We start from the raw sequence: 24,081 nt of genomic DNA, 5'->3' as shown, positions 1-24,081 counted from the left end.
GCGGGGCGCGTGACGCAGTTCCGGTTCCGCCGCGCGTCCGGTGGCGGGGGGTGCAGGGGCCGCCGCCGCGCTCCGGGCCTGCAACGCGCTCCGCCCGCCCAGGTACCGCCCGGGCCCCGCCGGCACCGCGGGGCAGCGCCTCACCGGGGCTGGGGTGGGGGGGGGGGGTGTCCATCCCGCGCCGCCTCTGCCCCTCGCAGGCCCCGCGCGGTGCCGCCGCCGCCGCCTCTCCCGGCCCCGGTGGGGGTGGGACCGGGGGTCGCTGGCCTGGGGGGTGTGTGTGGGGGGGGTGAAGCCGGCCCGCCGAGCCGCCGTGCCGGCAGGGCGGGTGGCTCGGAGGGCCGGCCTGGCGGTTCTGCCGCCTCCCGCCCCGTCGGGCCGGCCCTGCTGGGGCCTGCGCGGCGCGGGGGCCGCGTTGGCGCCGCATCCCCGGTTTGGCCGCGCCCGGGCACGGTCATTTAGCGGCTGGTGTTTGTGCTGGGTGGCCCTCATCGGTAAACGGCTGTAGGGGTGGAGGTGGGTGGGGTGGAAGTGACTGTTAAGCCGAAAGATCCTTCCCCGCAGGAAGGTCTCGGGCGAGTCGGTTTCTCAGCCTCGGTGAGGAGTTGATGCATTTTATCAAAGGTTAATGTGCTTGAGGCAGCGACTGGCTGGGGAAGCCAGCACGGTGCGATGGCACAGGGCTTGGAGACAGGGCTGCTTCTCTGACAGCTTGTATCTCCGAGAGAAAACTTGTTTCCCGGTGAGTCAGTGGGAAACATTTCTTGAGCTGAGGCTGTTCAGCTGCCTTGTCGGTGAGTATAAGAGCAAAGGTAGCAGCTGGGTTTTGTTTCTTTTAAACAAGGCAAAACTGACACGCCCTGAAACTGCCCTCCCCAGGACCAGGGGCTGGTGCAAAAACTGGGGATAAATATCGAAGCCAGGGAGAGAGATTCTGTAGATAGAGACTTTTTAGATCCTTTTGAAACTCGGGTTCATCCAAGTGCATTTGAAAGTGGCAAATCGAGATGTGAAAGATGCCAGCTGTATCCATGCAGTGAGAGTGCATCCTGAAGAGCAGCTCTCCTGGAAAAGGAGCCTCTGGGAAGGAGCAGAAGGGTGTTGTGGTTTTGTGTGTCACTGCTGAGGCTAGAGCTGGAACAGGACACAAAGGTTTGGTGGTTTTACTGGGGAGATCCACACACCAAAAAAACCCTGCAGTGGAGATGCTGGGTAGCCCCTCACACTCTGTGTGTTCATTTCGTCCTAAACACATGAAAATAATTAAGCTCCTCATTTCTGAGTGGATGGCTGTGGTAGGGCTTCTTTAAGTAGCCCTCCCAGCTAGTTCAGGAAGATTCCTGAAGAATTGGTAAAGCTATAAATAAGAATTGTAAAAAGGAGGATAAGATTATGAGAAAGGGCTCTCAAGGAAGCTGAGAGCTAGCCATGAGATGTTTTAATTATTCTGAGCTGCTGGGCTGATAGATCTGCTGCAGGAGGCAGGGGGTGGGATGGTGTGGACAGGAGCAGTTGTGGGCAGTAGGGGCTCAGTGGCACAGCTGGCACACAAACCACCACAAGTGATCCTGGATCTGCTGGGTTTGGAACCATCTGCTTGGGATGTGGTGACCATCTGAAATGATGAGGTCTGGTCTGTGAGCCAGACTGTCCTGTCATGGGTGGGAAGCTGGGACAGATGACAGCTCCTTATGGCTTTTACGTGTCTTGGAAACTGATAGCAAAGACTTCTGGTTTTAATAGCTGGGTTGGTTTTTTTGGGGAGTTGAGAACTCGCAGGAAGTGCACTGACATGCATAATCTGTTCAAATCAATTACATTTGTCCAGAAAATCTGAACACTGAAAATCCAAAAACTAAAAACCTGCTTTACCTCCTTTTTTTCCAGTCATGAGAAGGGGCAAAAACTTCAAATCTCAAGTAGCTCCTAAGGATGTAACTTGTTTTTCCTGTGTCAGTCTGTTAACAATTGCATTTATTCTCCCAGAGAACCAGGGTGCAGGACAGAGTGAAGGATTGTACCCTCCCCAAGTGCATCAGCTGCTGAGGAGGCAACTGAAGGCAGGTAGAAAATATTGATGCTTAAAGCCTGAAGGTAGAAGCTGCAGAAATTTGCATCTTTGAGAAAACATCGAGAAGCTGTCGAAGACTTGGTCTCAGTTCCATTTTATCTGTGTTAGCTCTGCTGGGGAGTTGTGCTTATGTGGGCAGGAATGTTGGAGCTGAGGTGGTGCTGGTGGGTATTAGTCATGTTAGAGCAACAAAGGGACCTCTTGGCTGGTGGAGCTCTGCCACCCAGTGGAGACGCAGCAGAGCCTGGTGCATCGTGGAAGTGTTTTTGCTGTGTTTGAGGGATGATCTCGGAGACAGGAACTAAATCTGGCGCCTCAAGTGTTGGGGAAAGATGTCGTAGGACTCAAAAAGGAAAACAGGAGAGCAGCTGGTGCTTCGTTTGGGCTGGGTTTTTGTAAGAGAGAGGAGAAGTGGTTTGGGCAGCTCTTTTCAACGGGGTTCTCCAGGGACTGGTGGTGGATAGAAGCTGAGGAAGGCAAGAGCCTGGGAAAACATGCTGCTGCATCCCTCAGTTTCATTTGGGCTGGAGTGATCAGAGGGGGGTTAGAGCTTCACATCTGCTGTGGCAGCTGAGGGATCTGGTAGTACCAGGCCTCTGGAAATGGGGTGTTCTCAGAGCTCCCTGGAAATCCCCCCTGCCTCTGGAATGCTGCTGGCAGAGCTGGCTGGCCATGCTGGGTCAGGGTGCTGCCCAGCCTGCCACGCAGAGCCCCAGCCTTGCCTGTCTCACCTTCCTGCTGGGAAGTTTTGGGAGCAGCCTGTGGGTATCTGGGAGGCCTTGGATCGTGCTCTGAAGATTTTTGTCTGGTTTCTGGGTAGAAGTGGTGGAAGGTCCTCCATGCCCTCCCATCACTTCAGGATAAAGGATGAGACACATGCTTTTTGTTTTTTTTCTTTCCTGACATCAGTCATTTCTGTCTTTCCCTCTTTTTTTCTTTCCCACTTCTGGCCATATGTGTCCTCAGAGGTGGCTGAGAGCTGCTGCCCTGCCCTGGGGGCCTGGAGCAGGCAGGCTCTGTGCTGCTGGGAAGCAGGAGCTGTTTCCAGGGGCGGTGGCCATCAGGAAACAAAGGAAATCTCATCTGGCAGCAGAGTGGTTAGGAGCAGGACTTCAGTTTGAAGGCTGCCCCTTCTGTTGGCTTTCTGCTCCCTGCCGAATTGCTTCAACTTCTGGACCCTCCTTCTTCCACTCATTCTTTCTTCACCCCCCCTCCCCAGCTCCAGGAAAGATTAATTTGGAGTCTAAATGTGGCAAAGCAGATGTCTGTTACATGACTTTGCTTTTCTCTCCTCAGATCAGTGCTTGTGCAGTGCTCTCCAGAGCAGAGTTAACTCTCCAGAGCCTAAACATCTAGTCAGGGCTAAAGTCAGGACATTCTTCTGAAATTTTGAGCCCACACATGACCAGTGGGGACTTAAAAATGAAATGGCTTGGAGGTCTCCTGTCTGACAGTGCCTCTAATTTGTGAACATGTGGTTGCCTTGGGCAGCACTGCAAATACAACTTGTAATTTCTGTAGGGTTCTGACTGAAATTCCTTACACTGCTGCTGAGCAACCTGAACGGAGCACAGATTCTAGATTGGAGGACCAGTTAGTTCATATGTTGTCCGAGTGTGTCTGACAGTCATTTCTGTTTCTCTTGTATGACATGAAGGTGGCAGCACCCAGATTAGATGTGTCTCAACAACATTCCTGAAGTCGGCCATCCCACTTGCCAGAGGATCCTTGACATGCTTGGCACTGGCTCAGTTATGCCAAATGTTGCCAACAAATGTTGTTCTAGCCTACTTGCCAAAGCAAAAGAGCCACTCAATCTCATTAGAAGCTCTTCTTGACTGTTTTTCCACCGTTGTTTCCTGGATTTTAATGGCACAGAAATATTTTGGAAGCATCTGCTGCCAAACATTGGGGTTGTCTGTGGATGCTGCGTGCACAGCTGTGGCCATCCACCACTTTGGCCTTCATGCATTGCTCTCTGACAGGTCTTGGGATTGTCTTTTGAGTTCTCCTTTAGGTCTGTCTCCTCTCTCCCTCCTTTCCTTTGCAGCTGATGTTCTAACTTCTGTGGCTTTTTTTCAGTCTCTTGCAGATCTGTTTTTCAGTTGCTCTTGTCCCATCTCTCCATCAGCCTGAAGAAAGGCTGATTGTCTGGCCTGTTGTGGTGTTGCCTTTTCTAACCTGTTAGTGTTAGTTGTTGGTTTTTTTTACTTATGAATACATTTACATGCACACTCATGTAAAAAGTTACTTTTATCCTTTTCTCTGTATTAATTATTGATTTTCTATATTTTGAGGGTTATGATTGCACTGACAGCACCAGGATGCTAGTTTTGTCCATATATATTTCTTAAAAGATTTATTGAACTTATTGGGTATAAATTGAGAAGCCCACTGGGGTCTGGGTTGCTTGGTGTGGTCATAAAATACTTGGGAAATGAGATGAACAATGTCTTTTTGATATGAAGCCATCCAGAAAAATCAGGATTAGGTTATAAAATGGCAGCTCAAATTCAATGTCAATAAATCTGATGTAATTCAGAGTAGATAAATGCAGAGTGGTGCATGTAATTTCATATATAAAATGATGGGCTGACCCTTAATGTTGTGGAGTGAAATATTGCTCCAAAAGTGTCAGTTCTGGAGTGATCAGAAAGCAGATGAAACATTAAGAAGCACGAGGAAGGAAACTGAGGACAAACCAGAACATAATTATGGAACTGTATAAATCAATGGTTATTCCACATCCTGAATTCCGTGTGGTTCCTTCTTGTCATTCATGTCAGAAGATAGAAAAGGGCTGGAACAACCTCCAAGAGAGGCAGTGAGAATAGTGACAGGTGTGGAATAGCTGCTGCACTAGGAAATCAGCTGGAACTCAGTGTGGAGAAGGAACAGCTCAAAGAATATGGTAACAAATCTGTAGAATCATGAGCAGCATGGGCAGGGTGGACAGGAATAGACTTGCTGACTTCCTCAGCTGTAAGAACAAAGGAGCAGCAACTGAAACTAGTAAGATTCAGGTTTAGAACAAAAAAAGGTGCCTTTTTCTGTTACAAAGAGCAGCCCTGTGGAGTTCCTCACCAAGGGGTTTTGTAGGTACAAGCAGGGAAACTAGATGTGTTTGTGGAAAAGAGATTCTTTGGGGGTTGTTAGGCCATAAAAACTGCCTACAAGTTGGGAATTATCTGAGCTTGGCATCACTGCAGTCGTGGAGTGTCATCCCTGTTCTTGTTCTTCCCTGCTGCCCTTGCTGAAAATAAAATGGGATGCCCCTTGTTCTGATCCTTAAGATTAGGAAATGGCGTAGATAGCAATGAACTTACAACCTAGACTCTGGCTTCTATGTGCATTATTAACATTGTGGAATTTATATTATCATGGAGCTTATAAACCTGTCTGTCCTAGGCTTGTCTGTACAAACCTCCATCCCCAAGACCAGTCTCTGTGTTAGATGTCAGGTCTTCACCACCACCAAGGGAAAAGGAGTCACCTTGGCAGTAGCATTTGTACTTTTGACTTATATTTTCCATTTTCCCCACTTTTTATGTTCCTTTCTATCTCCTGAAGCCCTCTGGCTGCTCTGGGGCTTCTCCACATATTTTATCTGCTCTTGGTCAAGATGACCAAGATCAAGATGACCATGATCAAGAGTTCTTCACCTCCAGCTGGTGTTTGTTGTCAGTCAAGCTGAATATAACTTGAGCTGCCCTCGTGTGGCTGATGAAGACTGACAAAGCCAGACAGGTTTTATTGTGGTGAAGCTCTGGAAGAGCTCCAAGTGTGGCAGTTGCCTTCATGAAGAGAAAGCACATGGCTCGTTGGTCCCTGTTTTTCAATGTTTCTTCTAAATGTTGAGAGGTTAGAAGTCAGGGAGGTGTTAGTGGCACCTTTGCTGTGTCTGCCTCCAGCTAAGGCCGGCGAGTCATTGAGTGTAACCAGGAGCATCCACTGCCTCTGTGTTCTGAAATAATTGGAGGGTAAAGCTCCAGCAAACTGTAGGTCTTTTCTTTCTGACAGTAACATCTGCATGGGGATTTAATCATGGGGATTTTTGAGGTGCATTCATTTCACCTGCAAGCAGCCTGCCATAACCTTCCTGAGTCCCAGCTTCAGCAAGACCCTGAATCCTGTAGAGGCATCACTGCCTGCTTGGTGTCCATATTTGAAATATTTGCTCTCTTGGTGTGGTGTGACCCATCTGCACTATGTATTGGTCCTGAGGTGAGACAGGGAGAGGCTGAAGGCTTTCCTCTGCGTGGGAGCTTTATCATGTCTGTGTGGGCCAGAGTCATGAACACCCATGGTGAAGAGGTGCTGCCAGTTCAACACTTGTTGTAGTTTGAAGGAGGCAAACGTAGCATTTGTCTCGTGAACTCTTGCTTGAAATACTTTTATTTTCAACAAATTTCACTTTATCTTACCTTACTTTTCAGCAAAATGTCTGGAACTGATGATTTTTCGGTAAGTAACAGTTTTTCTTTCCTGAAGATCAGCCCAGTTGTGTTACTGCCCTCTGAACACTGACATGTTTTCTCAAGAGGAAGGGGAGCTTCCAGCTGAGGGGCAACCTCCTCTGCGCTGCACTTGTGGTGTTTGCCTCCTGGGTAGCTGTAGCGTCTGTGGGCTAAACAGGTGAAGCTGCCAGGTGCCTTGTGGGTCCTCTCCTGCTCTGCTGTTAACAAAGGAGTTTGTGTTTCATAGTGTCAGGAGTAGCTCTAATGGAAATGTAGGAAAACCTTCTCTGCCTGGATTTGTGCTGAGGTTGCTCTGCGTGATGGGTCAGCTTTCATCTTTGGTTTTCCAACGGCAGCATGGCAGGATGCCTCTTCTGCCTTAATGATAGTAGCTGCACAAAAATGAATGTAATCATCTCTGTGCAGCAGCAAAGAGCTCTTCTCCTCCCACTTTGGCAGCTGTAACTCACACACACACACACACACACACACACACACACACGTAGTGGGTGAATGTCTGTGATGAGCAAGCCCAGTAGGCACTTGACGTTCTCACGGGTGCTTTGTCTTCTAGTTGGCAGATGCTTTACCAGATCAGTCTCCTGCTAAAACCTCCAAAGTGAGCAGCACGAAACCTGGTCAGCAGCCTGGGCAGCCTCCACAGGGTTGGCCAGCTTCAAATCCTTGGAACAACCCAAGTGCTCCCCCCACGGCCCCAGCCGGCCTGCCACCAAACACGTCCGCTTCCAGCGTGCCATTTGGACCTCCACCAACAGGAATGTATCCTTCAATGCCCCCTGGACCGCCTGCTCCATTTCCTCCTCCTCCTACTGGACCCTCTTGCCCTCCTCCTGGTGGTCCATATCCACCCCCAACTGTGCCAGGTCCTGTCCCACCAGGGCAGTATCCGCCACCAAATATGCCCTTTCCAGAGCTTCCAAGACCTTATGGTGGTCCAACAGAGCCAGCTGCACCTCCTGCTCCTGTTGGGCCATGGGGATCCATGCCCTCTGGAGCATGGGGACCAACGATGGGAGGGCAGTATCCTGCACCTAGCATGCCATATCCACCCCCAGGGCCATATTCTGCTCCTACCCAGACTCCAGGGGCTGCACCAACAGTACCATGGGGTACAGTTCCACCTGGAACATGGGGACCTTCACCGCCAGGTCCATTTCCTCCACCCACAGGATCATATCCAGCTCCAGGACTATATCCTACACCCCCTAATCCTTTTCAAGTGCCATCTGGTCCTGCTGGTGCTCCATCAATGCCTGGTGGTCCCCATGTAAGTATTTGAGTTTGGTCTTGATTTCCTCTAAGATTTTATACTTTTAAGCCTGGAAATTCAGTAGCGTGGGGCCTGGTAGTGCAGGTAAGGAATGGCAGGAATTCTTCTTAGTCAGTGGAATAACTTCCTCAATGCTTAACTAAATATGCTAGGACAGTGCAATTATATCAAGTTGGGGTGTGTCTAACATTACAGTAGTTTTCAGCTGCTTGGAAAGCCTTCTCTGAAAGGCAAAAAAGGGGGAAAAGCCTTTTAATAATTCCTGAAAGAGGAAGTTTTCTCATCTCTGTCATCTAGAGAAATTACTTCTAGGGCACGGAGGGAGGGAGCAACAAATTATAAGGATGAATTTGGGTTTTTTTTTTAGTGAAGAATATTTGTAACTGTGAGAATTTGAGAGACTTTAACTGAGGATTTTTGTGACTGAATGAACTGCCTTGTGAGAAGCCTGTATTGACCATGAATTATTGTCTCTTGCAGCCTTATCGTTGAATACATTCTGGGCAACAAAATACTGTAGCTTTCCACCTTCATCCACTACTTACAGAGATTTTTACAGTTTTTGTTTCAGTAATGTTTGGGGCTGTGAAGAATACTTGCCTCTTGTATGTGCATTTGAGGTATGAAGGAGCAGTTTGCATAAATTGACCTTGCTCGTGTGCTGGCCTGATTGTTTGGTTTAATAAACTGAGTTGGGAAGAGCAGAACTACAACTAACATCTGTGGTTCTTATGTTGGCAAGTATTCCTTGGAAAAATGGGAGCTGCCAAGTCAGGATTCTAAAGAACCAGGCTCCAGGACTTGAAAATAAAAATGAATTCTTAAATTTCCATGAATGCTTTAAGTCTGGTTGCCAGACTTGTTGCTGGTCACCGAATGGATAGGTAGTCACCTTTTGTCTGTTTTCAGGTTGTTTTAAAATGTCAATTAAAAAAAGATGTTTGTCAAGAAACCTGATTTTTGAACCTGCTACAGTAATTGAAACTAAAGAGACAGAGCATGTGAACTTGAGGGGTTTTCTCAGTGTTTTGTATATACTCAAACCAGTTGCTCAGTCTGGGACTACGAAGAGAAGATCCACGCTCAGTCTGACTGGTCTGCACACTGTTGGTGTTCACAAGCAGGCATTTCTGTGCAACTTAAGTAACCTGGATGTGCAGTTAACTTTGAATCAACAAATGTGAGTGTTGTGCATGCAATGGAGAACGTCATTTTGCCAGTTCTCATTCTGTGGTGGTTGGAAGTTTGGCTTGGTCTGTGTAAAGAGAAACCGCTTCCCACTTAGGTACTTCCTTATTTCTAACCTGGGTTCTAGTCATGTAAAATTCAACTTTGCTGCTGGGTTGTAGAGACTTAGCAGGCTTGGTCAGAGTCCCTGGAAACTGAACTTGAGCTTAAAAGATCAAAAAAACCCAACCTGAACATTTCCCTTCCTGGCAGTTTGTGGCACAGAGTTTGGTTCTGCCTTGGTGCCACAAGGAGGTCTCACGGGGCCACACTGGGTGTTTTGATGGGGAGAAGTCCTCTGTTCTCAGCTGGGTGTCTGCATACCTCACTGAGTAAGTGTCATTAGGGAGCAATTGAATGTCTAGAAGCCTGTGCACTGCTGTGCAGCTGCCCCTTGTCTGAAGGGGCGCTGCTTCAGTTCTCATAGTCTTGCCATATCCGTGCCAAGAGCACACGAGGGGTTTGCTGAACTGCTGCTCTGGCATTGCCAAGACATGCAGCCACGTGTCAGTGAGGGGTTCTGGCACTCTCTGTGGTACTTCATTGCCTAGGTGTTGAGCAAGGACAGTCTATGTCATCCCCAGCTGGGGACATCCTTACTTAGCCTTTCTAGGTAGAATTAGGAACAACAAATTTTCCTCATTAGGGAGTCTTTGTATCATGGAACTGTGAAAGTGAGTTAATTCTCTTCCAGTACCTTGTCGTAGCTTCCTGCATGCACGTGATGAACTTCTTCAACACAAGTGGGGTGACCTGGTGGTGATGCTGGTTAGTAGTTTTAGCCTTTATGGCAAAGTCCTGCAGCATTTTCTGCAGAAGGAAGCAGTCAGCTTAGCTGTGGCTGCTTCAGCCCAGTGTCCTGAAAGCTCATAGCCAAGGTACGTGTGGTTTTTGTTTCAGGAAGACAGCACTGGAGTTGAACAAAAACACTTAAAATGTTTCAGCTTCAAACCTAACACCTGTAACCCTAGAAATGGAAACCCAAAGTGCAAGTCTTCACTAACCTTAAAACAAGTCTCAGTTGCCCCCCTGCAAACAACTTGGATCTTGGCAAGACTGATTCAAAATAAACAGTGACTACATTTGCTCAAGTGCTTTTTTTGATACCTGCAGCCTTAGATGATGAATCAATGTCATGAAAAAATAACATTTATTCCAAACAAATGGATCATGCAGTAGCAACACTCCAGTTTGAAATTGCACTGGCTGTGTTCTTTGCAGGGAATGGGAAGAAGTAGGAAAGGATAAAGCAAACGTAGCAAGTAATGATTTTTGGAAAGGGCATTTGTAAAAGTAACTAGACTTCTAGGTTCTTCCTGAAATAGGCAGGATTTATTACTGGAACATTTAGGCTACAATTCAGTATATATGGGATGTTTTTCAATGTATATTCGTATTTCTTGAGGTCCTGAGAACTGTTTCATAACCCCTTTGTTTTTGTGAGCAAAAGTTCTTTGCATAGCAGTGAAAAGGGTATTTACCTGTTAATCTATTGTGTAAAAACTCCAGTTGTCACTATATACCGTGTAGTAACTTTATCACATGTTCTGTCAAGTGTGAGCAACTTCTGGCCTGAAGCTTTTTTGCAATGGAATTTGTACATTTCTCTGCATCATTTGAGTTAAAACTGCTGAGAAGTTCATTTTGACTTGTGCTTCGAGATTGCCACCCTGCATTTGTTTACAAGATGGAATCTAAGCAATCACATCTTCAAAGTATAGATTATCACCTGCTGCTGTATTTTCTTTAGATGAAACAAATATTGCTGTATGATAGTGAGGAGCTATAAATACAGGATTTGATATTTTTTTGAAAATGCTGTCACTTTTGTATAAGATTAGACATTAAACGTATTTTCAAGACTGTCGTGTTCACTGCTTCTCAATGGCTGCTTTTGACATGCTTGTGTAGACTTTTTGCCTTGAATGAACAGTAAAAACAGGACATCCTTGGTTTGCAAAGCCTGAATATAAAATCAGAATGACTTGACTTCTGTGAGTGTTTTTCCTCTTCCTTTGGTGATCGTTGCAGCCTGTGCATAAGCCCTGCAAAGTGTGGACACGAGCCCTGCGGGACGTCGGCCTCAGGTGTTGCCTGAGCACAAACCTGGTTCATTAAGGGGAAATAAAGGTCTGATCGTGCTTGTTCTCGAGGGGGAGTGGGGCTTATTTCTTACCTGGCAAGAGTTTGGTGTGGGGGCTTTGTTTTCCTGGCCCTGCACAGTCCCTGAGCTAGATCGACATGTGGATGTGGGAAATGACCCACATATCACCAGTATTTGTTGTGCTTATCAGGAGTTTGATGGGATAGGGTGGATAATTGTGTGTGGGAAGCTCCGTGGTTGGCAGTGTGTGAGCCACAGAGTTTGGGTGTTGCTCAGCACTGCCTTTACATTCTTCCTAGAGAGTGGCTTGCAGAGCAGTTCACACTGAGCTGGCTAATGCTGCTACTTTCTGCCCACACCTTCCCACTTCCAGGAGGGTAACAATGGCAGCAGGGAGCAGCAAAGAGTGGGAGCAAAACTATTAATTGACTTCAAAGCTTAGGAAACGGGTTCTTCTTAGACTGTGCGCCCAGAAAAATGTCATCAAGGTTTTGGGGAGCATCTGCCAAGTGCTACTTCTCTGCAGAACTCTTAGGGGAGTATTTAGCTTTGAAAAACTGATTCAGGGGTCATGGTGAGATCCATGATGTAGGAGATGTCAGTTCTGGGTGACAGGAGCACTCGGCCCCATTCCTGTGCACAGGCATGGATGGATTCCATGCCCAGCCTCTTTCAAACTGTCCCCATGCTGGGGATGTTGGTAGGAGGGTTGTCCTGAACTCCTGTGTAGCAGGAGACCTTGGGCATCTAGGTGGGGACAGCACCTCATACCTATTTTTATGAATAGTGGGTTTCCCATTTCTGAAGTTAAGCACAAGATTCCAATTATTAGGCTGCAATTCCATACACTTCACACAGCCCTGATTCACCAGGGACAAAACTAGAGGAGGATGTTGTGTCATCTGGCAGACCAAGAAATGCAAGTTTCAACTTCCAGCTCTTCATCAACTGGTCCGTGCTGCAAGATTGGGTGTCACACACAGCCCTGGGCTCCTCCCCGAGGCAGCAGGACTGGCCTTGGATCTGGAGGTGCTCGGAGGGTGGATGGAGGGATTTGTGGTGTTGGGAGGGGAAGAGAGAGATCTGCCCTCACTGTCTGGGCTCCATCCAGTCACCTATTCCCGGCTGGATGTGCTGCTCCTTGCACGGGCAGGGGTTGCAGTGGAAAAGGTCAGGATCTGAAGAGGGATCATGGCAGGTAGACATGATGGTTATGTGCTTCTTGATTCCCTTCTCCCAAACAGATGTTCAAGGTAGTTGTAGTGGGAGGACCAGCTTTTCCTCTGCTCTCAGAGTTCAGTGGAATTTGAGTTTAGCTTCATCTCAACCCATGGGTGCATGAACCCACCTGTTGAGCTGATAACAGGCAAGGTAACAGTTGTTTGGTCACTCACCTGCAGCATCTCTCAGGTACGTGGGAAATGCAGCACTCAAAGCTGTGTGCACCAAGCTGTGGGCTCTTGGAAGCAGGTGCTTTTGTTGCAGAGATCTGCTGGCCAAGTTGACTCCTGTGGTGAGGACGGAAGGTGGGGACTTTGTATCCCCTGTGTAGCAGAGCACAAGTTCTGGTGAAGTTACGAAGTTGCACCAAGATAAGGGGTAGTAGAACAAGCACTTCAGTTCTGTAGTGTCACTTTCCAAAGGGTGTCCTCCCTGTGGGATGAGAGATGGGGAGATAAAGTAGCAGTCCCTGCACTTCTACCCTCTTCCCAGGCAGGGAAGGACTGTGCTGCCAAGTCTGTTGACGCACCTCTGGGTTTCATTTCAGGTCCCAGTTCTGTTGTCTGCACCAGATCACACCTGTTCTTGCAGATTCATGTTCTTACTTGTAGTCTTAACCCATGAACTCCTGTATCAAGTTGTGAGTTGTTTAAAATGTTAAAGGTTGGATCTGGGGGGGAGGTTGGGTAGACGTTGTGTGCCCTGCTGAGCCTCATCCTGTTCCTGGCTGCTTCCGAGCGACATTTAGGCTGGAGCATCCTCAGTGTGAGGTGGGAATTGTTTATAGTTTAGGTTTAAAGAAGAAAACTTCCTGCTGCTGGAGACCATGTTCTAAAGCAAACACCAGCTCATCTTGCTGCAAAACTGGTGTTGTTGGTGTTCCTCAAGGAGACAATGCCAGAGTTAATTACCTTGAGAGCTTTTTAGCACAGGCACAGAATGACAGAATTGCTGGAGTTGGAAGGGACCTCTAGAGATTATCTAGTCCAACTCTCCCACTGAAGTAGGATCACCTAGAGCACTTTACACAGGACTGTATCCAGGTGGATTTTGAGTATCTCCAGGGATGGAGACTCCACAACCTCCCTGGGCAGCCTGTCCCAGGGCTCTGTCACCTTCATAGTAAAGAAGTTTTTCCTCATATTTCAATGGCACTTCCCATGTTCCAGCTTGTGCCCATTGCCCCTTGTTCTGACACTGGGAGCTACTGAGGAGAGCTTCCCTGCACCCACCCTTTAGATACTTGGATACATTGATAAGGTCTCCCCTCAGCCTTCTCATCCTCAAGCTGAAGAGTCCCAGCTCATTCAGCCTTTCCTCATACAAGAGAGAGATGCTCCAATTCCCCAGCCATCTTCATCACCCTCCTCTGGACTCTCTCCAGCAGCACTTGGGAATCTCAGCAGCTTTCATGTTTGCATTTCAACCTCGGTGCTGTCCCTGTTTCCCTCTTGGAAAGCTGAGCATGATGATCCCACCACTAGGTCTGCGCTGCCCCTGTCACCCTCCTCATCTCGATGCTCTCCTGCTGGTCTGTGCTGGCTGCTGGGGTAAGTAATTGTTAAATAAAAAAAGTATCTGTGGAGTGACACCGAGCAAAAACTACTCTGAGTGAGTCTAAGAAAAAATCAGATGCTGGAAAAATGAGCCCCTGACTGGTGTGTAAAAGCAAAGCCTGGTGTTGGTCCCTGTGGTTCGTGGCTCTCCCAGCTGGTAGCTGCAGCTCCACCATCCTGCTGCCATCAGGAGAGGGCAGTGGTGCTGCTCCCAGCCCTCCTGGCTGCTCTCCCTGCCAAATCCTCCCTGGCAGAGAAGGTCGTGTCAGATATTGATTCTTTTTTAACATTGAACTTGACGAAAATTGGGGGAAATCAGCAACGTTTCGGTGACTTCCAGTTTGGGAGATGGCGTCAAAACTCGTGTCCTTGCCCAAACTCGTCTTCCACTGGGCTTCCTACAGGAAGAAGACAAACACCCTGTGCACAAGGTTTACGTCTGAGCCCTGTTCAGTGTGAGGTTTCACAGGAGAATTTATTTCTGTGCTGTGCAGAAAACCTACCCTCAAAAGCTGGGCAGCAAAGGAGGAAAGTGCTGAGCTCCAGGGACTTGTACACAGCTCTGCCCTCTCCCAGCACCTCTGGCTTCCCGGGCTCTGGTAAAAGCCCCCAGTTGCTCTGGAAATAAAGTTATTCTGGATGCAATTCCTCAGAGGGGTTGGTATCCCAGCTACCTTCCAGCTGGATCAGGCTGAACTCTCCTGTCTTTCTTTGGCCTTCATGTTTTCTTTCCAACCCCACGTGCTCAGCCCAGCATCACACGGGGCTTTTACTTCCCTTATGGAGCATCTTTCCCACAGCAAAGCTGGAGATAAGAGGCCCCCAGGGCCAGTTTGGCTCTGTGAACCCTCCACCTGGATCTCCTGGTGCTGCACCTGGAGGGACAACAGGGTCACACCTTGGCTTTGAGGGGGTAACCTTCAACTGACTGATCACCCTCCTGCAACACAGCACTGCTGCTTTCAGCTTGTGAGGCCGGGTTAGTTTTCTGTGGGGTTAAATGTGTTGGCTGCATGTTTGGACAAGCATGGCCAAGAAAAGCACCAGGACCTCTTCTTTTTGCTGGCATCAAGACATCGGGGTCCTTCCACCCCCCTCCCCCCAGCACAGGTATTTGGGATCACTGTAGGGATTTGGGATCACTGTAGGGATTTCCCATCCAGTTATTTAGTAACATTAGGATGAAGAACCTTCCTTCAGGGCTGCACAGAGCTTGGTGAGGAGGAAGTTCAAAGCCAGGGAGGTTTGAGGACTTCGAAATCTCTGTTGACACAAATTGCTGCAAGACTCATTTAAGGCTTGGAAAGCAGCTGAATGGTCTGATCAGCACATGAAGCACGAAGTCCTTCTCATTTATTCATCTTTACTAATATACAAGCTTCAAACTGTAACATGGGTTTGCTCATCTACAACATCAGCATTAGAAGCTGTGTGAAGCTTTTGGGGCTGGACTTGTCCTTCTCCTGGCACTGCCAGAGCAGGAGGGAACTGGATGAGCTGCAATTTTGCACCAGTTCTGTTTGTTGTGGAATCTCAGACTGGTTTGGGTTGGAAGGGACCTTCAAGATCATCTAGTCACAACCATCTGGCATGGGCAGGGACACCTCCCACCAGCCCAGGCTGCTCCAAGCCCCATCCAACCTGCCCTTCAACACTGCCAGGGATGGGGCAGCCACAGCTTCTCTGGGCAACCTGGGCCAGGGTCTCACCACCCTCACAGCAAAGAATTTCTTCCTCAGATCCAATCTAAATCTCCTCTCTTGCAGCTTAAAACCATTTCCCCCTTGTCATGTCACTGCAAGCCCATGTACAAAGTTCTCTAAGAGCAGGAAGCTGCACAGGCAGGAGTTTTGCTTTGTGCTCTAGAGAGACAAGTAGGAAGGTCCTACAAGAAAAAGAGAGCAGGTCCAGACTTGCTGGTACAGGTGGGGACACGTGTGAGCAGCAGGGGTGGTGCTGCACCAACACTGTGGCTGCTGCTTTTACTCTCTTGACCGTCACACTTGGGTTTCTGAAGTTCTGAGGCTTCCTCTGCTCTGTGTGTGTCACTGCCACTACAGAAGGTGACATTCAAGTGGGGGGAAGACAAGGAAGGTCCCAAATGAACTGTCTCCCCAAAAAGGACTGCATGAGAAGCGGGGCTGTTGGGTTCTCTGCAGGAGGCTGTTTCCAGAAGTCCTGGGAGGACCTGCAGAAGCCTGGCAGGTCATGGAGCAGAGTCCTGCTGCCTGCTTTCCCTGTGACACCCTTTTTTTTATTGCTCTGGAGACTCAGGAGTGACTCAGCCACTGGCAGGTGGGGCTGAAACTTAAGTGACACCTCAGAGGGTGCAGCATGGGGCTCCCCGGAGGTATCTCTGGCATCTGGAACCTACTTCCTCAGCCTGAGAAAGGAGGTGACGTTGCCCTGGCTTCCATTCCCCAACCCAGGAGGTTGCACAGGGAGGAAGGAGGAATTTAGCCCCTTGGGACTGCTCTGAGCAGGGCTTTGGTGGTGGATCTGCAAGCCCAAATGTTGAATGTGATGGTTGGTGCCCACCCCACGAACAAGAGAAGCCACAGAAGTCATGGGAGTGATCAAATCCCTGGGGGGTGTTGATCTGCTCTGTGAAAGGGAGGGGGTCTCTGCCATCAAGCTTCTTGCTCACTACATTAATTGCCTTCCCATTAATTTACCATCAAGAAGACAGGAGAGAAGCAGCTTCTTTTTTTTTTTTTTCCCCTAAATTTCCAATAAGCAGTTTAAAATGACTCCTTTAAACTTACTTAACTTGACAAAGATCTCCCACTGGGATGGGGTCTTTTGCCTCAGGGAGACTCATTCTCCACAGGAACAGAAGGTGGTGGACTTGGCAGTGTTGGGTTTATGGCTGGACTTGATGATCTAAAAGACCTTTTCCATCCAAAATGACTCTATGCAGAAGACATTAACTCCTGAAATACATCAATGGGTGCTGGGACCAAGTGTGGGGTTGTTAATTCTCAGCTGTAACTGCGAACAGCCATTTATACAGATAGAACTGGGGAAATGGAAGGAATGACACCAAAATTCATTAAAACCAAACCGAATGGATTCTTGCCTTTTTTGGCATCAGCTAAACCACTCAGTTCAGCTGCTGCCTTGAGGGAGTAGCTTCTGCCTTTAATGACACCAATGAAAGTGTGTGTCCCTTAATAACCTTTTGTCAGCCCTGAATAAGTCAGACAGACTAGATGATAATTATAAGTCACTTCCAATTGAAATATTATTTTCTCCTTCTCTTCTCTTCTCTTCTCTTCTCTTCTCTTCTCTTCTCTTCTCTTCTCTTCTCTTCTCTTCTCTTCTCTTCTCTTCTCTTCTCTTCTCTTCTCTTCTCTTCTCTTCTCTTCTCTTCTCTTCTCTCCTCTCCTCTCCTCTTCTCTTCCCTCTCCTCTCCTCTCCTCTTCCTTCTCCTCTCCTCTCCTCTCCTCTCCTCTCCTCTCCTCTCCTCTCCTCTCCTCTCCTCTCCTCTCCTCTCCTCTCCTCTCCTCTCCTCTCCTTTTCACTCTCCCAACACCCTTTTCCTTTCCTATCCCTTTACACCGTGGAGCCAGACAAACATCTTGCAACCCCTCCACCTTGCCCGTGACTCCAGCGAGGGAAATCAAATTACGTTCGTGTTGACGGCGGCTTTTCCAGCAGAGGCGGCATCTCCCGGCACATCCCGGGGTATCCCCGCCCCGTCCCCGCCCCGAGCAGGCGGGGTCCCCGCTCCCGTGTCCCTGCCACCCGGTACCGTGTGTTCCCAGCCTCGGGAGCTGCCCCCGGGATCACCCGCAGCACCGGTGAGGGGCTGGATCCATCCATCCAGAGGGGGTGGGAATGTTGGGGGGCTGGAGCAATGGGATGCTTGGAATAACGGTGGGACGTGAAGGATGTTTATATTTATATTTATTTATATTGTTATATTGCTCACCTGGGCTGGTGGGAGGGGTCCCTGCCCATGGAGGGGGAGTTGGAACCGGGTGATCTTGAAGGTGCCTTCCCACCCAAACCAGCCTGGGATTCTATGATACGATATTCTACGATATATTGTATTATTATATCGATTAAATGACGGCGATGAAAGGCTGTTTACAACCCTGCCCATGCCCCAAAAACTCATGCAGAGGGATGGGAGGGACTGTAGCTGCGGGGGAGGCTGGAGACACCCAGAAAACCGCTGCCGAGGACAAGAAAACTGCGTTTTATTTCCCTCCAAAACCGAAGTTTTTCCACTTCACCCGATTCTAAGGAATACCTGGGGTGCTTTATGGAGATCTGCCCCAGGGCGTTGTCCGCAGCTGGTTCTCCGTAGGGCCAAGTGAGAGCTCAAAAAGTTGCTGGGGGAGATGGAGGGAGTTCAAGTTTCCGCCCAAGTGTTGTTGGAACCGCGGGGCAGCACCTGCGGGCGCTGCCGAAGGGCAGAGCTGCCCCGGGGCTGAGGGGGGGAAGAAAAACCCCTCCCTGTGCCTGCCACGGCAAATCACCCCCTGGAGCATTTCCAGAGGCCAAGAGCTGCAAGGCTGCAGCGGCAGGGGAAAGAGGGGGTGACGGCCAGGCCCCCCCGCCGGCGTTTGGTGGCAGAGGAACAGGCGTTTTCCAAGCCTTGGGTCACAAATATCAAATCGGCCGTTCCAGCCCTGGCTGGGAGACACGGGTCTCCTGCCACGCCGTCCCAGCAGGGACAAAGCGGTAATAAATTCAGGCAAAGGAGCAAAAATTGCTTCTCCCCGAGGTAGGAAGCAGGAGCAAGATGTTGCCCCCGGCTGGAGCAGGACAACCCACCAGCAGCCACATCCCTGACCCGGCTGGATCCAGCCCGGGGGGGTTGGCAGGAGCTGTGTCCACCCTTGGCTTCCCCCTCTAGACAAACGGGTTTCAAAACACCCAAACAAATCCAGAAGGGAAAGAAAAGCTTCGTGAGATACGGGCCGTGCGAACAGTCGGGGCTTCTGTGGCTTAAACGCCAGGCGGGCCCGGGAGGAGGAAGGTTGGAGGGGAAAGGGGTTATTTGTTGGTTGTGAAAACCCGGGGGGCTTTGTTTGTCCTGAGGCAGGATCTGCCCTGACCATTGAGTACGTGCGTTGTTCTTCCCCAGAGCATTTATTTTCCTTCTCTGCTTTCAATTTGGAATTTTCCTTTTCTGTCCCCGTTTCTGCCTCTCCTTTTTCTTTTTGTGTTTGTTTTTTTTTTCTTTCCCCCACCTCTGGGCCTGTGAATGTTCCCTTTGACGGGAGGAACCCAGAGGCTCTTCCTGCTCGCAGGCAGCGCTGCCTCCGGCCCCACCGCAGCAGAACGACTCGGGGCGGACTCATAAAAGCCTTCAAAGCAGCTTTTATCCAGCGAGGGACAAGCAGAGATGGGAGGAGGGGACCTCCACCACCCTCCTCGCACCAGGCCTGGCACAAGTGTCTGTCCATGTCTCCTGGGGTGGCTGTATGTCCCCCCAGCGTGCTGTGCTGGGTTTGTAACCCCCCCCACCAGCAGCTGATGTTTGCTGCTCTGCCCTACTCTCCCCTCCGGGATTTGATTTGGGGTTTTTAAAATGGAAATAATCTCTGGGATGGTGCCTGGGGGATGGGGAAGTGAGGAACTGTGGCTGGTGTGTGGGACAAAACCACCCCCGTGACACGGGTGGGCATTGACACCATGTTACTCATCCCAGCCAGGGCAGGGAGGTGGCTCTGTCCCCCCATGACTAGGGCAGGGAGATGTTGGTGCGTCCCCCCATGACCAGGGCAGGGAGGTGGCCTTGTCCCCCACACACACAGCCAGGGCAGGAAGGTGACATTTTCCACCCCCATGACCAGGGCAAGGAGGTGACCTTGTCTCCCCACCAGCCAGGGCAGGGAGGTGGCTGGAGCTGTTGGCTCTGCCTCCAGGTATGCAATGGGGACTTCCCAATTTCCAGCCCCGTGGAACTGCAGCTTTCCCCAACAACCCCTGGCTTTCCCTGGTGTGTGTTAAAAATGACTCAAGTGTCTTTTTGTCTTTTTGTTTCAGGAAAAATGTCGGACGGTTTCTCAGTAAGTACAGATTTCTTGAAAGCAACAGGTGGGGGCTGTGGCTGTTGCCTTGAAGTGGGGACCTTTGGTGGGGATGGGTGGGAATGTGTCTTTGCCAACCTCCGTAACTCCCCCAGTCCACCCCAGTTCCACCAGCACTTACTGGTTTTCCAGAAACAGCCTGGGCACTCACCCCCCTACCAATGGGGAGCAGCTGAGCTCCTGCCCTCAGCACACACTCTTGGTGACAAAAGGTGGATGTTGGAGGACACAAGGTGACCCCAGGGTTAATGTCACCCCTCCTAACCCTCCTCCTCTCCCCTCTGTTCCCAGTTATCTGATGCTTTGCCCACTGGCAACAACCCCACCCCCTCTGCCCCCCCACCCCAAGGCTGGCCCTCCTGGGGGAACCAGCCACCGGCTCCTGGAGCCTTCCCGGTGTATCCCGGCCCTCCGGGGACCTACCCTGGAGCACCGGGAGCTTATCCTGGAGGACCAGCAGGACAGGGACCATTTCCAGGAGCACCTGGAGTATTTCCTGGAGGACCAGCAGGACAGGGATCGTTTCCAGGAGCACCTGGAGTATTCCCTGGAGCTCCAGCAGGACCAGGACCGTATCCTGCCCCAGGACAGCCACCCAGTGGCTCTGGATTTGGGCCTCCCCCAGGGCAGGGGGGACCAGCTCCTCCCATGGTAAGAGCTCCATCATATTATAAGGGTTTCTCTGTCTTCACTGCCAGGTTTTGCTTGGCCATGGGAGGGACCTGGGGCTGGCTGTCCCTGGGAGAGGTGGCAGGGGTGGTCACTGTGTCACAGGGCTGTCCTGGTGTGTTGTCACCAAGCATTTGGCTTGTGACGTGCTCCTTTGCTAACACCAAATCCCTGCTGTCTCCCAGAAAGTCCCCTTCGAGCTGCCCCTGCAGGCAGGACTCGTTCCTCGGCTGCTCATCACCATCACAGGGACCATCAACCCCAAACCAAACAGGTACTGGGGGTGTCCAGCTCCAAGAGGGAGGAGGGGAGGGGATTGTTTCCATGGAGTGCTGCTGGATCGAGCTGGAATTTGTTTTCCATCACACCCATATTACAGAACATAAACATGTAAATGCCCCGTCACTGACCAACAAGGTCTGTGGTTTTTTTTTTCTCTGCCCACTTGCTGCTACTTCTGGCAAGGCCCAAAACAGAGCCCACGGTTGTGGTGGGGTTTTTTTTAGCAAAAAGCAGCCAATTCATTATTTCCCTTGCAGGTTTTCACTGGATTTCAAGAAAGGGAATGACATTGCCTTCCACTTCAATCCCCGCTTCAACGAAGACAACAGGAAAGTCATCGTCTGTAATTCCATGTTCCACAACAACTGGGGAAAGGAGGAGAGGACAGCTCCCAGGTTTCCATTTGAAGCTGGAAAACCTTTCAAGGTAATAAAAAAGAGCCCCAAAATTCAGTTCTAATGTGTCTACAGCACCTGCACCATGTGCTGGGTTCGGTCAGGGCTGGGTAACAAGATTTGTTGTAAGGACCTTGATGCTTTTGTGCAAAATCAGATCCCAGAGGTGTTTTTGGGGCTGTCATCTGGTGCACCTCCCTGCCTGTCCAACACAGCAGGTCCCACAGCACCTTCTCTGTGCTTCTTACCCCCTCCTGCAGGCACAGGTGCCCAAGGTATAACTTCTCCCCACTTCTGTTATTCCCGTTTATTATTAAACCCTCCAGTCATTCTGCAGCAGGTTGGGCAGGTTTCTGGGAAGCATTTTCCCTGTGAGCTCAGCTCTCTTCATCAGCTTTGTCTCCTGCCAACCAGGTCCACACTTGGTGCAAACGCAGCTCTTGCTGTGTGAACTGCAGGGTCCAGCTCCTTGAAAACACTGTCACAGTCATGAGGAGACAGGATCTGTGGGCTAAAACATGAAGGAAGAGGACAGCAGGGCTTGGGGGAAAGGTCAAAAAATGGTTTTGCAGCTGAGAGTTGCTGCACCAGCTCGTCCACATGCCACCGGGCTGGGCCCAGCAGGCAGCAGCCTTTAGCCAGTCTGTGGCTTGAAACTTCTTCCTAGCACAAATCCAATGTATTTTGGGGGTTTAATTCCAGCTCCAGATCCTCTGCGAGGTGGATCACTTCAAGGTAGCAGTCAATGATGCTCACTTGCTGCAGTACAACTTCCGCGAGAAGCAGCTGAAGGAGATCACCAAGCTGTGCATCGCCGGGGACGTCTCCCTCACCAGCGTCCTGCCCACCATGATATAAACCTTCCCTGGTCAATGCTGGTGCAAACTGAGTGCTCTTCACCTGGCCTTCTTATTTTTAACATTTTGAAGTAATAAAACGTACTTTCGCCAGGAAAATTTGGTTTCAGTCAGATCTCAAAAGACATGAGACCCTCCAACATGCTGAGTTCAAGTGTGGACACATCTGAACTCCTGGAGACAGAGAAGTCCTTTGCTGAAGGGTGATGAGTAGGAGCTGTTTGATTTGGATGGAGAGGAATGCTTGGGAAAGCAGCCTGTGGTGAACAGCTGCTGGCCCTGGGAAGTAGGGGTGTGATTTTCAACCCCATCATCTCCAAGTACCAGCTGGTAACTCTGTATTTTTAGCCCCAGTTGCTCTGCTAGGAAGAGCAGTTATTCCTTTTTCACTAGAGGGATCAAAATTGTGCAGTAAAGGACTTCAGATCCCCCCAGGGGAGGAGGAGGGGCAGGGTTGTGTGTAATTCACAGAATCATCATGACTGGAAAAGACCTCTAAGGTCACCTGTCCAACCATAAACCCCCAGCCCCCCCAAAAAAAACCCCTCTAGAGCACGTCCTGAAGTGCCTCATCTACAGGGTTTTGAAATCCCTCCAGGGATGGTGACTCCACCACCTCCCAGGGCAGCCCATTCCAGTGTCTGACTACTCTTTCAGTAAAGAAATTCTTCCTCATATCTAGTCTAAACCTCCCCTGGCACAACTTCATGCCATCTCCTCTAGTCCTCTACAGAAGTGTCACCTCACTGAAGCTTTCCCCTAGAAAACACTGGGAAAGAGGCAAAACTCCTAAGCTTGTGATCCTGACCAGAATGAGGTGTTTCAGGAGGGCGTTCAGAGGTGGAGAGAGCAAAACCTCTCTCCCCAGACCGTGGCTAGAAAAGTCACCACTCTCCTTCATTTCAGAGGCCTATTCTGCCCCTTTGGTGGCCCAAATCTGGGTGTCCTGAACCCACCCCCCTCCCAAGGGAGATCCACTTTACACAAGTGTTACAGACTCCACCAAACGGGTCATGAGCCTTGTGCTTCCCTCCCCTCATAACTCCTGCATGAGTCAAGACTGATGGCAAGGGTGGGGAGAGTTATTGGCAAATTCACCTCATGAGTCAGGCTTGTTAAAAAAAAAAAAAAAAAAAAAAAGTTCCCCTTGCTGTGAGTCATTCTCCTGGTCTTGTCTGCAAAACAGGAACAGTGCAACAGCCACTGCTGGAGTTCTGAAGGATCTCTTTGACATGTCTTGTCCTCTTTTATAACATTCAGTTCAAACAGGCCAAGTGCAAGGTCCTGCCCCTGGGCTGGGGCAATCCCAGCACAAATGCAGGCTGGGTGGAGAATGGATCGAAGAGTCTGGAGGAGAAGCACTGGGGGGTGGTGGTGGATGAGAAGGTCAACAAGAGCCAGCACCATGTAGCTGGCAGCCCAGAGACCACCTGTGTCCTGGCTGCATCCCCAGCAGCATGGGCAGCAGGGCTAGGGAGGGGACTGTCCCCTCTGCTCTGCTCAGACCCCCTGCAGGGCTGGGGTCCCCAACACAGGAAGGACATGGAGCTGTTGGAGAGAGGCCAGAGGAGGCCACAGAGATGATGGGAGGGCTGGAGCAGCTCTGCTCTGCAGACAGGCTGGGAGAGTTGGGGTGTTCAGCCTGGAGAAGAGAAGGCTCCAGGGAGACCTTAGAGCACCTTCCAGTGCCTGAAGGGGCTGCAGGAAAGCTGGGGAGGGACTTGGGACAAGGGCAGGGAGTGGTGGGATGAGGGGTAATGGATTAAACCTGGAAGAGGGGAGTTTGAGATGAGATCTGAGGAAGAAATTCTGTGCTGTGAGGGTGGTGAGAGCCTGGCCCAGGTTGCCCAGAGAAGCTGTGGCTGCCCCATCCCTGGCAGTGTTGAAGGGCAGGTTGGATGGGG

The 24,081-nt window shown here is 50.0% G+C and overlaps 2 protein-coding genes across 2 annotated transcripts; both read left to right on the top strand.

Annotated features, from left to right (window-relative positions):
- Positions 1-28: 28 nt before the first annotated feature.
- On the top strand, positions 29-11,035 carry MAPK1IP1L (mitogen-activated protein kinase 1 interacting protein 1 like). Its single transcript, XM_051621477.1, has 4 exons — positions 29-102; positions 6,508-6,535; positions 7,103-7,816; positions 8,300-11,035. Exons 2-4 carry the CDS (start codon positions 6,512-6,514, stop codon positions 8,309-8,311), a joined length of 750 nt encoding a protein of 249 aa, XP_051477437.1. The 5' UTR covers positions 29-102; positions 6,508-6,511; the 3' UTR covers positions 8,312-11,035.
- Positions 11,036-17,658: 6,623 nt separating this feature from the next.
- On the top strand, positions 17,659-22,267 carry LGALS3 (galectin 3). The gene is made up of 6 exons (XM_051621384.1): positions 17,659-17,730; positions 19,931-19,953; positions 20,266-20,625; positions 20,829-20,917; positions 21,183-21,351; positions 22,023-22,267. Exons 2-6 carry the CDS (start codon positions 19,936-19,938, stop codon positions 22,176-22,178), a joined length of 792 nt encoding a protein of 263 aa, XP_051477344.1. The 5' UTR covers positions 17,659-17,730; positions 19,931-19,935; the 3' UTR covers positions 22,179-22,267.
- The last annotated feature ends 1,814 nt before the right edge of the window (positions 22,268-24,081 follow it).

This window comes from Apus apus, chromosome 5, assembly GCF_020740795.1.
Source record: "Apus apus isolate bApuApu2 chromosome 5, bApuApu2.pri.cur, whole genome shotgun sequence".
Lineage (NCBI taxonomy): Eukaryota > Metazoa > Chordata > Aves > Apodiformes > Apodidae > Apus > Apus apus.
The sequence above is the reverse complement of the archived record's forward strand: the minus strand, read 5'-3'. Positions and strand labels throughout refer to the sequence as shown.

Excerpts from the sequence above, each read along its gene's own strand:
- MAPK1IP1L (XM_051621477.1), top strand. The coding sequence starts at position 6,512 with ATGTCTGGAACTGATGATTTTTCG. Across the intron at positions 6,536-7,102 it reads CTGGAACTGATGATTTTTCG|TTGGCAGATGCTTTACCAGA; the intron begins GTAAGTAACAGT and ends TTTGTCTTCTAG.
- LGALS3 (XM_051621384.1), top strand. Across the intron at positions 20,626-20,828 it reads GGGGACCAGCTCCTCCCATG|AAAGTCCCCTTCGAGCTGCC; the intron begins GTAAGAGCTCCA and ends GCTGTCTCCCAG. Across the intron at positions 21,352-22,022 it reads AAGCTGGAAAACCTTTCAAG|CTCCAGATCCTCTGCGAGGT; the intron begins GTAATAAAAAAG and ends GTTTAATTCCAG.